General features: G+C 46.0%; 1 protein-coding gene across 1 annotated transcript in view; it reads right to left on the bottom strand.

Annotated features, from left to right (window-relative positions):
* The window catches only part of LOC144103429 (brain-specific serine protease 4-like), a 35,675-nt gene that overhangs the window by 3,977 nt on the left and 15,033 nt on the right, over window positions 1-16,665 (bottom strand). The window contains exons 5-7 of the mRNA XM_077636149.1: window positions 15,098-15,236; window positions 11,632-11,725; window positions 6,593-6,805 (exon numbers count right to left, since the gene is read on the bottom strand). Coding sequence (XP_077492275.1) covers window positions 6,593-6,805; window positions 11,632-11,725; window positions 15,098-15,236 — 446 coding nt within the window. The remainder of the gene's footprint in view (window positions 1-6,592; window positions 6,806-11,631; window positions 11,726-15,097; window positions 15,237-16,665) is intronic.

Genomic DNA, 16,665 nt, shown 5'->3' with positions numbered 1-16,665 from the left:
TGTAGCGCCATCTACAATAGTATTGTAGAAAGAACCACCTGGCGCGTCCCAATGATGACGTCACGACCCAATATGGTGGACGGAGGTGGAACTATGCGAGTATGATTTCAGGGGATGAAATGGCGGCATAGTTTCGGTTTCTTGAATCCGAAATGGTGGCTTATAAAATTGGTTTCGCCCTCTCAGCTCTCCTCACCACAAAAATTTCCTAACACGGGTAGGAAAACTGTCCCGTTACGGGACCGCTATACATGTATACATTCGTTCCGATATATATACTCCGACAACAACGGGCACCCACGTGGCGAAAGTTGTATACCGAATTTGGTTGGATATAAAACCCTATGGGTTGAGCTTTAGAAATAAAACCACAATTGAATAATAGGTAAACACTGCATACATGCCACTACTAAGTGAAGCGCTACGATATCGCAACGCAAGCCGAAATCTAGGCCCACCTTGAGCCCCCAAACGAGCTAAATTTCGTTAGGGACGTATCTTAAGGGGGTGCAACTAGACAATGGGTAGATGTGCATGGTAGTTTTTCTGATGGATGGCGCTAGGAGGAGATCGTTCCGCTATGCGGCGTGCGTGCACTCGTAGCCGAGCATGGTGGCAATCCACCCCGTTTCAAAGGTTATTATTACATTGCGTTTCTCGAGACGAGCGGCGCGTTCTTCTTCGCTTTCTTCATCTAGTAAGCCAAGCTGCTAACGCTCGTTACATCGGCGTCTTCCCGACGGTGACGGCCTTTTTTATGCAGCACCTCTTCCACGAGCGTCCACATCAGCAGACCTGAAAGACATTCTATTCTCTCAAAATAAGCGGAGGCCGAGCATATTATAACGTCTTACGATGCACTCACTTGCCATCAGAGAGGTTTAAATAGTATCTCATATGGCGGGACTGGTAAGCACCTGTTTGAAGCCCGTTGTAAAATATGCAATTGAACTACGACATCCCAGCAATCAAGAAAGGTTCTGTTTGTGTGTTTTTTTTTTATTTTGACTTGTCTGGCGATCAGCCGAGCATGGATACAAAAACATTTTTGTCAGGCATTGTTCAACGTTAAATTGCCGAAGCTCAAAGGGCTTGAAGCAGGAGCTCGTAACATGACATAAAGTAAGCACTTGTAGAGGCCATTTCGAGTCTTACTCGAGAGACATCGAAATGAATACCGCACTTTCAATATATTCGGAGCCGCAAGAGCTTTGCAAAAAATCCTCCCACTCATGTATGTGTGATGTTTCCAGGTGGCTCCAAAAAGTCAAGAGAGTCAGCACTTAGCCTAACTTCTACTCAACGTATATAGTGTCACGTATTGGTGACGGCAGTCGAAGCAGAGATGAAGACGGACAAAAGGTATTCTAAAAGTAAACTGTTTATTTGGCTGACTTGCACCCAAAATGGACTGAATCACTCGCTGGCGGCGAAGTGACAAGCGTGCTAGGCGGTAGTCGAACAGAATGCCCGCCGCTGTCGGCCGTGCTCAATTCAAAGCTGATAGCGAACTTTCGAGATAACGCGTGCAAAGTTACTAGAACATTCTGGAACAACGTAGAATCAGCGCTGCCAGGCTGCGATCGAGATAAATCTAGTGGCGTCTTGCGTCGCAATCAAAGCGATAAAGTTGTGTGGCGGCAGATTTGAAGAATGAACAAACATTGTAAACGTTCGCGGCATTACTCCCCTCTCAAAGAAGCATCGACCCGATGAATTAAACAAGTAATGCGACTAGCAAGAGATAAAATGGATCTTGCGAAATAGAGTATGGAAATGGAGCATCCTTTAGCACGCATAATACGGCTTCAGACGGACTACATGGACAACTTCTGGTCGTACGCGGCGTCGCTGGGATGCAGTCATTGCGTCCGGGATGGCTTCATAATCCAGTTCACCTAGCCGGCGAAGAACCTTGTACGGGCAGAAATAGCGGCGGAAAAGCTTTTCACTCAATCCACGGTGGCGAATGGGCGCCTCAACCTAGACGTGGTCTCCAGGCTTGTATTGCGTGTTGCGTCTTCGTAGCTTGTAGCGTCTGGCTTCGGACCGCTGCTGATCTTTGATCCGTAATCGAGCAAGCATTCGAGCTGCTTCTGCGCTTTGAAGGTAGGCAGCAACGTCAACGTCATCTTCTTCTGTAACATTGGGCAGCATGGCGTCCAGCGTGGTCGTGGCCTCCCTGCCATAGACGAGTCTAAAAGGCGTCCTGTGGGTGGTCTCCTGCACTGCGGTGTTGTAGGCGAAGACGACGTAAGGCAGGATGACATCCCAGGTATTGTGTTCGGCATCGACGTACATGGCGAGCATATCGGCGATGGTTTTGTTCAGGCGCTCGGTCAGTTCGTTGGTCTGCGGATGGTATGCAGTTGTCCTCCGGTGACTGGTTTGGCTGTAACGCAGGATGGCTTGCGTTAGTTCGGCCGTGAATACTGTTCCTCTGTCCGTGATGAGCACATCGGGGGCGCCGTGTCGAAGAAGAATGCACTCCACGAAAAATTTGGCGACTTCCGCTGCTCTCCAGTTCAGCAGGGCTTTCGCCTTGGCGAAGAGGGTCAGGTAGTCGGTCGCCATGATGATCCACTTATTTCCAGACGTTGACGTTGAAAAAGGGCCCATCAAGTCAATGCCGATCTGCTGAAAGGGCCTTGGGGTAGGTTCAAAGGGGTTCAGAAATCCTGATGGTCGTGTGGGAGGGGTCTTTTGTTGCTGACAATCTAGGCAGGTTTTCACATAATGTCCGACATCAGCAGACAGTCGGCGCCAGTAATACTTGTCTTGAATGCCTCGGAGGGAGCGAGTAAACCCGAAATGTCCAGCTGTTGGCTCGTCGTGTGAAGTGTGTAGAACATCCTCGCGGAGACAAGCAGGTACAACAAGGAGGTAGGATGTTTTCCTCATTCCAAAGTTCTTCACAAGGACCTCATTCTGCACACAGAAAGAAGACTGTCCTCGCTTGAATGAAGCGGGGGGTGAAGAAACTTTGCCTTTCAGGTACTCGATCAGGCATTTTAGGTCGGGGTCCAAGCGTTGCTGCTGAGCAAAAGAGCTGGGGCTGAGGGGTCCCAGGAAGGCGTCTTCATTGTTGTCCGGCGGCAGTGTATCTTCAGGGGCTCATGAGAGGCAATCGGCGTCAGAGTGCCTGCGTCCGGACTTGTAAACGACGGTGACGTCAAACTCCTAGAGACGAAGACTCCAACGAGCTAGTCGTCCAGAGCTGTCCTTCAAATTTGCAAGCCAGCACAGCGCGTGGTGATCGCTGTCTACCTTGAAAGGTCGTCCGTACAGGTAGGGGCGTAATTTTGACGCAGCCAAGATGATGGCAAGGCACTCCTTCTCAGTTGTCGAATAGTTATTCTCGGCCATGGAAAGGGAAGGGCTAGCGTATGCGATGACTTTCTCCTGCCCGTCGCTTTTTGAACAAGAACGGCACCTAGGCCCACGCTGCTTGCGTCGAAATGAACTTCAGTATCGGCGTTTTAATCAAAATGCGCAAGGATCGGCGGGGACTGTAAACGATGCTGAAGTTCCTTGAAGGCTTCTGCTTGCGGCGCTTCCCATTTAAACGGCACGTCTGCTTTCGTCAGTTGGGTCAGGGGCTCGGCGATGCGCGAAAAGTTTTTCACAAATCGTCGGTAATATGCGCACAGTCCGAGAAATCTGCACACTTCTTTCTTATCGGCCAGCGGTGGAAACTATTCAATAGCAGCTGTTTTCTGCGGTTCCTGGCGTACTCCCGCGTTGCTAACGATGTGGCCTAGAAACAGCAGCTCTTCGTAGGAAAAGTGGCACTTCTCTGCTTTCAAGGTTAGGCCAGCCGACTTGATGGTATCTAGTACTGTTCGAAGTTTTTTGAGGGACTCTTCAAAGTTCGAGGCGAAGGCAACGACGTCATCTAAATATACCAGACAAATCTGTCACTTCAGGCCCGCCAGCACGTTATCCATTACTCGCTGAAACGTCGCTAGTGCGGAACAGAGACCAAATGGCATCACCTTGAACTCAAACAGCACATCCGGAGTGATAAATGCTGTCTTCTAGCGATCTATTTCGTCGACCTCAATTTGCCAGTAGCCGCTCTTTAGGTCCATCAGTGAGAAATATTTGGCGTTGCAGAGGCGGTCCAGTGTGTCGTCGATGAGGGGGAGGGGTTAGATGTCCTTTGATATGTTGTTCAAGCGGCGGTAATCAACGCAGAATTGAAGTGCGCCGTCTTTCTTTCTGACTAGAACAACCGGTGCCGCCCATGGGCTGTTTGAGGGCTGGATGACGTCGTCGAGAAGCATTTCTTTGAATTGGTCCCGGATAGCTTGTCTTTCTCGCGGTTACAAACAGTAGGGGCTTTGACGGAGAGGTCGGACGTGTTGATCCGTTATAATACGATGCTTGGCAATTGGCGTCTGTCGCACCTTCGGTGATGTCGGAAAACACTCACTGTAGCTTTGAAGTAGATTGCGGATCTGGTCTTGTCTGTTCCGGTGCAAGGCTGGGTTGATGTCGAAAGCGGGCGAGTTCTCTTGGTCAGGCGAATCTTCTGCGGAGGGGTCGGACAGGGCGAAGGAGTCTCGTACGTCAGATATTTCGTCGAAGAAAGCAATCGTCGGTCCTCTGTTATTGTGCCGGTATTCTTCGCTGAAGTTAGTCAGCAGTACTTCGGCCTGGCCATTGCGGAAATGTGCGATGCCTCTTGCGATGCTGATTCCTCGGTCTAGGAGCAACTGCAAGTTCCCCTCGATGATGGCTTCAGCGTTATTGGCTTTCGTGGCACCTACGGTTACGATAACGCTTGAACGGGGTGGGACGCTCATTACTTCGTCCAGGACAATCAGGGGAACATGATTTTTCCGAGTTTCCTTCGAACCGATGACTTCGTACGTCGAAAGCGTGATCAGCTTGGATCGCAGGTCGATGATCGCCTGAAGCTCATTAAGGAAATCCATACCCAAGGTCACTTCGCGGGAGCACTGCGGTGGCACAACAAAGGTCGCCGCATAGGTATGTCCTTTGAGAGTCACTCGCGCTGTGCATCATCCTGATGGCGCAATGAGGTGGCCCTCTGCAGTGCGAATTTGTGGGCCGTCTCGAGCTGTTGTGATTTTTCTCAGATGCGCAGCGAATGTTCCATTCATCACCGAGTAATCGGCTCCTGTGTCGAGTAGAGCGGAAACATTCCGGCCGTCGATAGTCACTTCTAAGTCGGAGGTCCTGGCTCTTGCATTGCATGTCGCTCTCGGTGTCGGGTCAAGGCTTCCTCGCGTATCCGAGTCGCGGGTGAAGCGTATCGTCGAAGCTATTCTGGGTAGCGGGGTCGTTTTGAAGGCAGTTTGCGTCGTGGTCGGGGTTGTCATAGTGTGCGGCGTCGGTGCAGCGAGTGTCGGTTCTTCAAGCGGCGTCGCGGGTGCAGCGTCTTCAAGGGGCGTGGTCGGTGGAGGATCTTCGGCGTTTCGCTCGTGAGCAACCTCACCTCCAGAGGTTGCTGTCTTTAGTTTCCCCTATGAGGGCTGGGAGACCTTCCTCGTACCACGGCTGCGTAGTTGCGGCGTGGGGGCTCAAAGCGCGAGGTTGACGCCGATGGTGAGCGCGAAAAGCGGTTCGGCGTGTGCTCCTCTTGACGCAGGTACTCGTCAATTTCCTGCGGACGTTGCCCGAAGCCTGGTCGTGGGGCGTCAACGGCAAATCCTCGAAGACCGATACATCGGTACGGGCAGTGACGAAGAATATCGCTGGCCTCACCGCAATGGAAGCACCACGGCCGGTTGTCGGAAGTCCTCCAGGCGTCGCATTTCCTAGGGCTTGAGCGTCGATCGTAGGCTGGGCGGGCGGAGGCAGGGACGTGGCGTTCGGGAACAAGTTGTTCATGTCGGAAAGGATGCAGATGTTGTCGTTGGGGCTGAGGAGTCCTTACTGCAGCGGCGTAGGTCATGGCCGGGGGTTCTGTGGCCGTCGGGGTGAAAAGTGCCTGTTGCACTTCTTCCCGTATCACATCTATCAGAGTCGCTGCTTGTGGCTGTGGGGAGGATGGAAGTAATCGGCGTAGATCCTCTCGGACGATTTCGCAAATTACTTCCCTCAAGCTGCCGCTGGTGGTGGCCGTCGTGTCCGAACGGATTGCACAGGCAGAGGAATGGCGATGTACTGCCGAGCAAAGACGTCAAGGGTTTTCTCAATCGTGCAGGTTTCTTGCATGAATTCCTCGACTGGTTTTGGCGGCTTGCGGATGAGGCTGCCGAAGAGTTGTTCTTTTACGCTGCACATTAAAAACTCAACTTTCTTTTCCTCAGTCATATGGGGGTCGGCGCGGCGAAATAGGCGCTTCATCTCCTCGACGTAACCGCGAACGGGCTCATTCGGAAGCTGGATCCTGGACTCGAGAAGTCGTTCGGCTCTTTATTTCTTCACGACACTGGTGAATTCTTTCAATAGTTCTCTCTTGAATAGCTCCCATGTCGTAAGGACCGATTCGTAGTTTTCGTACCACGTGCGTGCGGAGCCATCCAATGAGAAAAACACGTGTCCAATTTTTGCCACATCACCCACTTGTTGAGCGACGCCACACACTCAAATTGGTCCAACCATTCTTCAGGGTCTTCACCTAGGGATCCATTGAATGTTGGCGACACCCGCGGCTGCTGCAGTATGATCGGTGTCCACATCTTCGGCGAGTTACGATCGGTGCTCGTAGCAGCGTCTTTTCGATTTCTGGTGCGGTCCGGCTGGGTCCCAAAATCAGGCTCCTCTCCCTGGAGACGTAGGCTGGCTCGCTGAGTTGCTGGCTTGTCCTCGGGTGCGAAGCGCTGAGTGCTGGCTTCACGAATTGAATGGGGCGTCCTTATCATGGAAGGCCACCATGCACCTCCACCAGATGTCACGTAGTGGTGACGGCAATCAAAGCAGCGATGAAGACGGACAAAAGCCTTCTAAAAGAAAACTTTATTGGGCTGACATGCACCCAAAATGGACTGAATCACTCGGCGGTGGCGAAGCGACAAGCGTGCTCGGTGGTCGTCGAACAGAATGCCCGCCGCTGTCGGCCGTGCTCAATTTAAAGCTGATAGCGAACTTTCGAGATAAAGCGGTCAAAGCTACTAGAACATTCAGGAACAATGTAGAGTCAGCGCTGCCAGGCTGCGATCAATCGAGATCGATCAATCGAGACGCGACAAGGCGTCTTGCTTCGCAAACGCAGCAATTAGGTTGTGTGGCGGCATATTTGAAGAATGAACACCGAAAATGATCGCGGCAATAGGAAATGATCAAATTGAGGCTGTAGAAAACAAAACCTTCGTTAATGTTATTTTCTCAAAAAATAAATTACCGTAAACTAAGTAATCGAAACTTTACTGGGTGACAAATTTAGTCCATAAGAGTGTCCGAAAAAACAGAATTCGACAGGAAACCTGCTACCACTTTGCTGCCTCAAGGCACATTACCTGTTTACAGAGAGAGCGCTTGCACTACTTACGATATACTTCTTTAACTGTGAAAATATTACCAAGAATTCCATCCAGAACCATATTAGGAAGAAGTCAAGAGCCCTATTTCATTGTTCGAGGACGTCGATTTATATATTACACAACCTTATCAGGTTTAATGTTATTTGATTTCTGGAGCCTTGCTGTGCAATACCTTGCCATTGTTGCGCGCCATGATTTGGTTTAATAACAGAGGGTGTTTTGCCTCAAACGTCATGCCAGAGCGGAATATATTTGTTCAGACGCAATAGTTGGCAGTCGCCTCAAAAAGAGAGTCGCAATAAAAGGCTAGGTCATGTGCATATGATAACATATTTACGTAACTATTCAGAACTTTAAGGCCCCTTATCCATTTCTTTCTGAAAGACTAAATGACTGCACGCCGGCGGTATTGAAGAAAGCTGAATGAGGAAAAATTTCTCAAGCACACAAACTTATCCGGAACCTCTCTCAGACTGGTTATTTGACGATCGAATTAGTCACACGATTATGGCAAGCCATTTTGATCTTTCTATATTAGTATGTACCCAGGAGGGCTGAAATGTGTACAAGAGGAGGATTTCTTGGTAATTTCGGTGGACAGCTTTGTCAAGCTCCACTTGTGGTATTGCAATTTGGTACTCAAATACTTCGCAGCAACCACTATGGTCAAAGCTAAGAGAATATTAGTGCATGCAAAAGTGTGAATAATAACAATAAAAGCCCTGGCTGAAAGTTCATAATCATATATATATAGCATGGCTTTATATCTGATACTACTTCCCCAAAAAGGGTCTAAATAATGTCATAGCGGTTGGGCCTTTTGACAGTTTTCAGAAATTCGAGAAACTTATATTGAACGGAAGCAGCGTTATCACTTTTGAACACGTTCTATGACGAGAAGAATAACACATATTCTGAAAATGCCATTTTAACATACATACGGTGCACAGACAACTCTTCTGAGGAAAAATTGAGTTTTTTACTTACCAAGCATGTTCCTTTGCCCTTCCCAGCGGTGCAAATTACTGTGCTATTGGTGAATACGGCAGGATCCTGCAGAAATTTTATGGCCTTCGAACAGTTTGTGAACGGAATTATCTTTTCATCCAAGGAGCGGAGCCGTCTTGGACCATGGGATGCTGAAATAGCAAGCAGGCATGTCAAGAACGGGTGGTAATCATGTAGGAAGAAATACTATGCGGCAATTTTCGGTGTCATCTAGCAGTTCGAATTTTGAGGACTTTATGAGGTAATGTAAATGATTGCCTAGAAGGGAAAGTCACAACTTTTGCTTTCCGGAACTGTGTTGTGTCTTGAATGTTTTTATTTCTTTTTTGAATTGAACTCGTTCATACCGCCTCGCACATGTTTAGGACTGTAGACAACACAATATTTCCAAGCATTTTAGAATGTATTGACTTCCTTTTAATAAGTCAGTAAGGCAGACCTCATTAAGTCAAACCATTCCTTCAGATAAATCCATACTCGATATACTGAAACATGTGCGCCGGAAAAACGCCACAGTAGTTTTTCAGCCCTGCAGATTCGTTGTGCCCACAATTACTTTCATACTTTCGCCGTAGAACTAATGTGCTAGCTCTGCGCGATTCGATATTGGCCTGCTTTAACATTCCAATGATTTTACAACTGTGCCTCAGATATGATTAATATAATTCGTGCTTCGTGGCTTGAGTTGCATTTCTAACAACTTTATACGCAAAAATCCCCATAGGTTATGCCTGTGCAGTATGAATTTCCAATGCACCCCGCATATGTACTGTGTAGATTTCGCCTGTGCTGAACAAGATTTTTACTTTCCGAAGTTTCAATAGAGGATGAGAGGTCACATCTTTCAGAAAAGGCTTAGCTATAGGTAATATGAGCACCTATCTCGATTTTAAACTGACGAACTCGACACAATATTCAACTTGCCAATTAAATGAAAAGAAAAGAACCTGGAAAGTGATTACATGAAGGCGACTAGTACAGTCCGCTTAATATCCATAGGAACTACTTCCCTAGCTACGTTAGCTTCAAAATTGGAATGTCCACAATTCTGGGAACATAACGGAAGCAACATGCTCAAAAATTTTGTCTGCGTCAATAAACCTGCAAAGAAGTGTACCCTAGCTCATAGTTGTGCCGTCCAATCTGGACTGGCACCGATGAATGAAATGTTATATTGTATGACAGTAGAAAACCGATCTTGTTGTGGTCCTGCTCCAGGAAAGAAACCTCACGTGATGCTTCTCGGCTCTAAAGCAGCCTCTTTGTGCGAATGCTAGCGTCGCTATAAATTAAATCCAAAACATTGAATTCGAAGCATTTTGCATCTGTCCGAAAAATGTGTGAAGATTTCAACAGCAAATCATGCTTCCTATAAAGTAATAAATTTTAACACATCCTGCGGTCACTAAAAAAATAACATCATTCTCTGACCACCTGAACGCTTTTGACCCCATTCACCGCGGAGTACTTCTAATCTTGTGGTGGTTGTTGTTGCCTTTGTGACATGGCACATACCCACGACAGCGGATTGGCCAGGGTTCAGTGAATCTTCAGGGAATACTAATCTTCATCGTCGTCATCAGCGTGACAATGCCCACTGCGGGGCAAAGGCCTTTGCCCTGTCCCTCTAATTAACCCTGGTCTGGACCAGCTCCACCCAACGTACCCCCGCAAACTTCCTTACCTAATCTCCCTCTCCCTAAATTTATTAACACGTGTTTTATTAACACCAGACAAGCGCTAGGGCTTGTGTCGGGTCGTCGTTCATACCTTATGGTGTGCATGGTTTGGCGCTAGTTTTTCACTAATCCGCCTCAGCTTCTGCCGCCCTCAGCTACGCTTCCCTTCCCTTCAAATCCAGTCTGTTACCTTTAAGGCCCATTTGTTAGCTTGCCTTCGCATTGCATGCCCTGCCCAAACTTATACCCCTTGATTTCGACTAGGACGTCGTGTTTGATCCCTTACTCACGCTGCCCTCTTCCAGTCTCCTAACGCTAGAACTACACTTAAATGCTACACCTAGCTGGCCCACTCACGTTGATACTCAATAACGTCATACTCAACGCCGTCCAACATACAACAGTTGACAGGGGCCGCTGCGACGTCCGCCAGCGGATTCCAAACTGCTTCTCTCGCCTTTCCCGGTCGTGCTTTCTCCATTGCTTTTTTTTCATATTTGATTCTTTCTGTCGGTTTCTTGCGCTTTCACCTCTCGCGGCGACAATATCTTTAAAACTTGCTTGTTCGCTCTTTCTCTTTAGCCGGCTGCGGTCTTGATTCAAGTCTGAATTTTTTCATTCTTGATTGCCCGTGATTTTATTTCTCGCGGAGAGAAATTCTTTAAATTGAGTAACTGCGAACGGACAAGGCAAGAATCTTTTAAAATTATTCTTAAGTGCAATTATTTTTCTACAGTTCGCTGCCCGCACTTTTACATGTGCACCGAGAACCTCCGCTCCCATGTTTCAGCCGCAGCGCTGTCTCAGTGGTTATGGCGCTCGGCTGCTGACCCTAAAGATGTGGGTCCGATTCCGGCAGCGGAGGCCGAATTTTGACACAGGAGAAATTCTACACGCCCGTATACTGTGCGATGTCACTGGACGCTAAAAAACTCCCCGTAGTCGAACTTTCCTGAGCACTTCACTGCGGCGTCTCTCATAGCCAGAGTCTCTTTGGGAGGATAAACACTGATGATGCAATGCCTTATATTTCATTCTGTTGCTTTATTTCCGGCCGGTTGTTCTCGCTTCTTCTTTCACTCACCGAGAACTTTTCCGAATTTCTTATGTAGCTAGGGAGTAATTACTCATTGCCATCCACCCAAGCGCAACCATGCGGCTGCAAAGGAAATCTATACAGCTTTCTCGGTAACTTCGCAGTTAAAGAAAAATTCGTCCTGGTCCGGGGTTCGAGCACAGAGAAGATATTTATGTACCAATACGAATCATGAGTCGACTGCACTTAGATGGAGCAGACACGTCAACGCGCCCGCGTAAACCTTGATGCCAGGGGTCGTTCTAACTCCGTGCGGTCGAGTGAAATCCTAGCCCTTTCACTACGGCAACTTTCATACCACCTATGCGATTAAAAGACGTTGAACCGCAGGTACAAGAGGACGTCGAACCAGGCTTAATACATCAATAAAAAGCGATATACTTACGTCCCCAACCTATGACGGTCACCTTCTTGTTTAAGAGGGCAGTTTTCTTATCCATCAGGCACACCGGAAGTGACTCTGGACCCTTGTCTATCCGCTTTGCCAGCTATGAAGAACAAGATAACACATGAAAATTATCGAAACGAGCAACGTTTCGAAAGCAGCTAAGTTTCCACAAAAACCAAATTGCAGGGTACGCTGCCACTCTGCTCGAGAGTTTCAGCAGCAAAGATTCACTCGAAAATTAAGCCACGCAAACGGTCGATAGTGATTCAACGGTTGGAAAACTGGTTTCTGCACAAAAATGGAGTTCTAAATTTAGCGTGCCGGCCACTTCAGCAAATCAGTACTAATGACAATGAAAAGTTACGCCTCTAATATTTCGTTGATGTCCATTGCCTTTTAATGATGCCTGGCTTAATCTGCGTGTAGAAGTTTGAATAGAAAAGCTGGCCAGCATCTACGTGTGTCCAGTTACACCCTATTGCTTTTCTTTGTTTTAGTAAGCAAGGCAGACGGAATATATTTAGGCAGAATTTCTTTTCAAAGTTATTCGAGAGGAAGATGTCTTTTGAAGTTGTTCTTATCACAAAAAGTAATGCAAGACTAAATGTATGCCGTTTAACGCACTAAGAAGTCATAGCTTCTCTCTCTATTTTAAATAGCAAGAAAAACTTCTGAAACTGCTATAAGATCGGTAATTCCAGTTTTCGAAGTGTACTCAGATGCATGCTGCTCAGTGTGCTGTTATATTGTTAACATTATTTGCCCTACTTCGCTTGTCTGGGGGAAAGCAAAAAAACAGATCACGCATCAAAAGTACTTTTCATTCTGCCTTTGTCGTGCACGAAAATTAGCACACAGGTTATACTTTCCTGTTCGGGGCTTCAGTCATGATTTTTTTTTCTTTGCACTCAGTAACGCCTATTTCATTTGTACGCATCTTCTCATTCACATCTTTAGACTGGTCTGGATGTCTACTTTGTCTGCTTTCGCAATCACATCGGTTAAAATATTGAGTCATCGGAACTGACGCATCGAAAGAATGTTATCAGGCTCCACTGTTTTGTAATTACCGGTGTTGGCTTGCAGATAGTTCCAAAAACTCTCCGGTTATTCCTGCCCCTTCTGTCTGAACTGACCGAGCACAACAAGCTTCCATTTTTGACAGTCGTTCATAAGAATTGGTGTTTTCTTCGTTTCCTGAACGATTCGCCTTCGAATTCTGCTGTTCCTTTGCACGATGCTTAAGAACAACCGAATTATTGAAATGGTGGCAGCAGTGGGCTAGACTGTGCCGGCTTCTCTCTGAGTTCTGACAGCTTTTGCAAACTGTGGATGGATGTGAACTCAGGTTATGCTAGATAGTTTGTCAGTTTGGTGGGAACTCCTTCTCTGATCCCATGGTGCAGAGACTATTTATTCCCTTGAGAGCAGTCAAGCACCGAAGAGGGATGCTCAAACCGGACCGAGTTTATATATGAGGAGATATTTGAATAGATTTATGGATTGTAGAAAGAATGTACTTGAGCGTAGAAAGAAAGTTCTTGAGCGGCATGTGCGAGAGCATTAGAAAATTTAAAAAGAAATGCGTCAACAGGTTCGATCATGATGAGAAAGATGAACTAGTAAAATTTGATCTTGATCGTGACGAGCGAAAACACAAGCTGGAGTATAAATCTGGCGAAGAGGATAAAAAAGAACGCAAAAAAGATGCTCCAGGAAGTCACCCGCGAAATATTTAGGTGCTTCACTGCTCGAAAATTGTGAGCTTTAAGATTTTTCTGGAGCGACAAAAGGATCAGCAGTGTTGTCGAACAGTCTTATAAATTTTGTACGGCAGAGCAACTAGACAAGTAAGATTGATGTATGATGTCGGCGCCAATCCTACCTGCTAATGCCAGCGATGTGCTTGCGCTCATGTGCGACAAGGTTGCACACAGGTAAGGAAAAGTTGTAAGTGCCCCTTCCCGATGTTTTGTAGTTATTTGGAACCTTAACATTTGGATAGATTTCTCTGTCTGGTTAGCACCGATAAATTACAGTGAACCGCATAATAGCTGCATCCAGACAGATCTTGAAAGCCATCCCGACAATGGGAAACACTCTCAGAGTTTAGACAGCCAACATAGGAGCCTCGATTAGCTGGTTCATGGCACGACTCTTGCACAGAAGACCACTGGTTGAGCACCTTACACCGAGAAAGAAAACCCACTATTCTGGGAAGAACAAGCATTTTAGTAGGAAGCCAAGCGAAGAGGGCATCGCGCAAGCGATATCAACCCAAGTGATGGTTTGGATAGGAGTGCTAGGACACAATGAATGCGCCACAGTGCCATTATATCCCCTTGGTTAATTTCACCTTGTATGTTATCCTCATAGATTCTTAGCGCACTGAACTTTGTTAACGCGTTTTTCGGGGTATGCACGTTGTGAATTCATATGCATCATGATTGCTCCACTATGCACCTTAGCACGCACTTAATGACAGGATGTTACTTTCTCTCATTTTTAATTGTTTTATTTTACCTTTTTGCACCGCTCTCCTTCTGCCTTTATTTTCCGAATTACCTTCTTCACGCAGCGTAACATGCCAGCGATTTTTACACGTCGGCTGAATTCTGTTTTTTATTAATGGCTTTTTCTCTCTCTGTCTTTCTTTCATCTGTTGCGTCTTAAAAATCAGTGTTATTTTCGCCAGAATTTAGTTTTCAAGTCTACACCGATCCACTGATATTTTCCCCTCGTTTCTTCGTGGAAACATCAGGAAAGACAAAGGAGACTTCATCACTCTAGGCGCTCGATGGGAAGGCGGCTGAGTTACGTTGCAACGCACTAAGCACCAGCTCGACGTTTCAGAGATGGATGCGCTTTGTTGTGCGCGGGCGGAAAAGGCAACGCTCAAGCTCACGAAACAAGACATTTTTTTCGTTGTCGTCGTGAAGCAATGCAATGCGTGTAACGCGGGGCTATCCAATGTGCCCCTGGACATTCTTGTGCAGGCAGCATTACGACAGACTGAATGTTCTCTTTCAATACCAACAGTATTTTTCATTGTGGTCATGCTCTAGAAGTGCTTGCGGTGATTACACATTGTTCTGTGAATAGAAAACAGCTCATTACCTGTAGTAGACCTGCGAAAAATTTATTAGCCATCCGAGAGTGTTACCACTTACAACAAGGAAGCAAGGGATATCAAATTTAAGCAAAAATGTGTTAATTATTACAAGTAATCAATTGCTTGAACTGCTTTAAGTACAACTCTGACTGAGAACTACCATTGTCACCGTACATGGTGAGCTTCTTTTTTTCTCTTCGTTACAATGTGGATTAGTACGCAGCGCTTTCTTTCTTTGTAGGGTAATGGAGAGCGCCGAAATGCCTACTATTTTTACTGTTAAACTGCCTTACCGCAAACTGAAGACACGCGTACTTATCTTGCGTGTCAAGTTACCTTCAGAATCCGGCGGAGACTTACCCTGAGCAAAGCGACATTGTGCTTCCGTGTTTTCCATTCGTAGTTAGGGTGAACAATTACATCCCTCGCCTTAATGTAGGGCTTCTCTTCGAGATGCACGCCTTCATGGTGCACATACACTTTGCTGCCGTGGTAATGGCTTAAGAAATTAAGAGGAGAAGGATAAACATGAGTGTGAGTGCAAAACCGAATTGCTTTGTCGCCTTTTCTACCTATATTACTTAAGAGACGGTTGCGTTTATTGATTTTATATTTAGTCTAAGTGGTCCTGAACGTTCATTGTAATGCTAAAACAATTCAGCCGCATAATAGTCAACAGCAATATTTATTGCACGAAAAATTATGCTTTTCTTTGCTTTATTTTGTGTTTTTTAAAGATAATCAGACAGAGAAAACCTCTTTGAAAACGTGACTCAGCCAAAAAACTGCCTGAAGAGCAAACGACGCCCTGTGGCAAACAGCATACTACACTGAAGCACAGATCTAAACAGCACAAGTACTTTTTTTAGAAGCAGGAAAGAGCTTAGAAATAAACAATTTTGCCCCTTTTTTGCACATGATATATTAAAACAGCCACAAAAACAAAACTAACTACGCACTTCTACTAGAAACGTAATCAGGCAGCTCACAAAAAGTTATCTCAAATTGACACATTTGTAATTGAACTTGAAATCATTGTTTGTGATTCTAAAGCGCTAATCTTCCCCTAGAAAACATTTCTCCAGTGTATTCTTGACTTTTCTTGCTGATGATGAGCTTGTCCTGAGCGGTGTAATAAATTTTATATCTGACAGCTTAATATGCGAAATCTGTTGTTGTCTCGAGCATGGGGTTTAGTTTTAATGCACCTTCTTATACCAAACGAAGTTCTTTTTTTATGCTGTTGTGTGACTACGAAAAACTTGTGGTTTCTTTACCATTGCGGAAAGGTTCTAATTCTGGGTACTATCTGCTGTTTTTACCACGAGGGTCACGTAAAGAAGCCAGTGCGTTAGGTCACTTTGACCTGACGACAATGGTGCAATGAAAGAAAGCTTAGAAATAATTACGACTGGCAATGCTAGAGCAAGTTTTGCCGGACAGTTCTTTTCCTCTACATACAATACTGCATTATAAACTCTCTGAATTGCCTTCACTGTCCAGATAACCATCTTCATCAGGGCGCGTGATATACTGACAGCCGTGGAATGGACCGCTATTTCTTGGCACAGCTCATAAGAAAGATTTCAAACTCTATATTTATAACTATTCCTAAATACAGAAGATGAGCTTTAAATCTTCCATTCACAAAACTCATGGAACAACCTTTGGTATTTACAGCTTATGCCTGAATTAAGTTTTAACTTATTTTAAAAAGACGGCAAGGCATTTTGTAAGCATATGCTAGGAGATAGGTAAAAAAAAGTAAGTCTTAAATCCATCGAGTATTGGTTGATGTTTGGTAGAGACGATGATGCATTTTTATGGGATCACCTGCGCTTTTTTTCGAGGGCTTTTGTAAGCTCCCTAGATTATCTATTACAAAACCGGTTTCCGCAAGTAGTAACACTGCTAAAAATATTTGGTTT

The sequence above is a fragment of the Amblyomma americanum genome, chromosome 9 (genome assembly GCF_052857255.1).
Source record: "Amblyomma americanum isolate KBUSLIRL-KWMA chromosome 9, ASM5285725v1, whole genome shotgun sequence".
NCBI classification, from domain to species: domain Eukaryota; kingdom Metazoa; phylum Arthropoda; class Arachnida; order Ixodida; family Ixodidae; genus Amblyomma; species Amblyomma americanum.
This window is presented reverse-complemented; position numbering and strand designations above follow the sequence as displayed.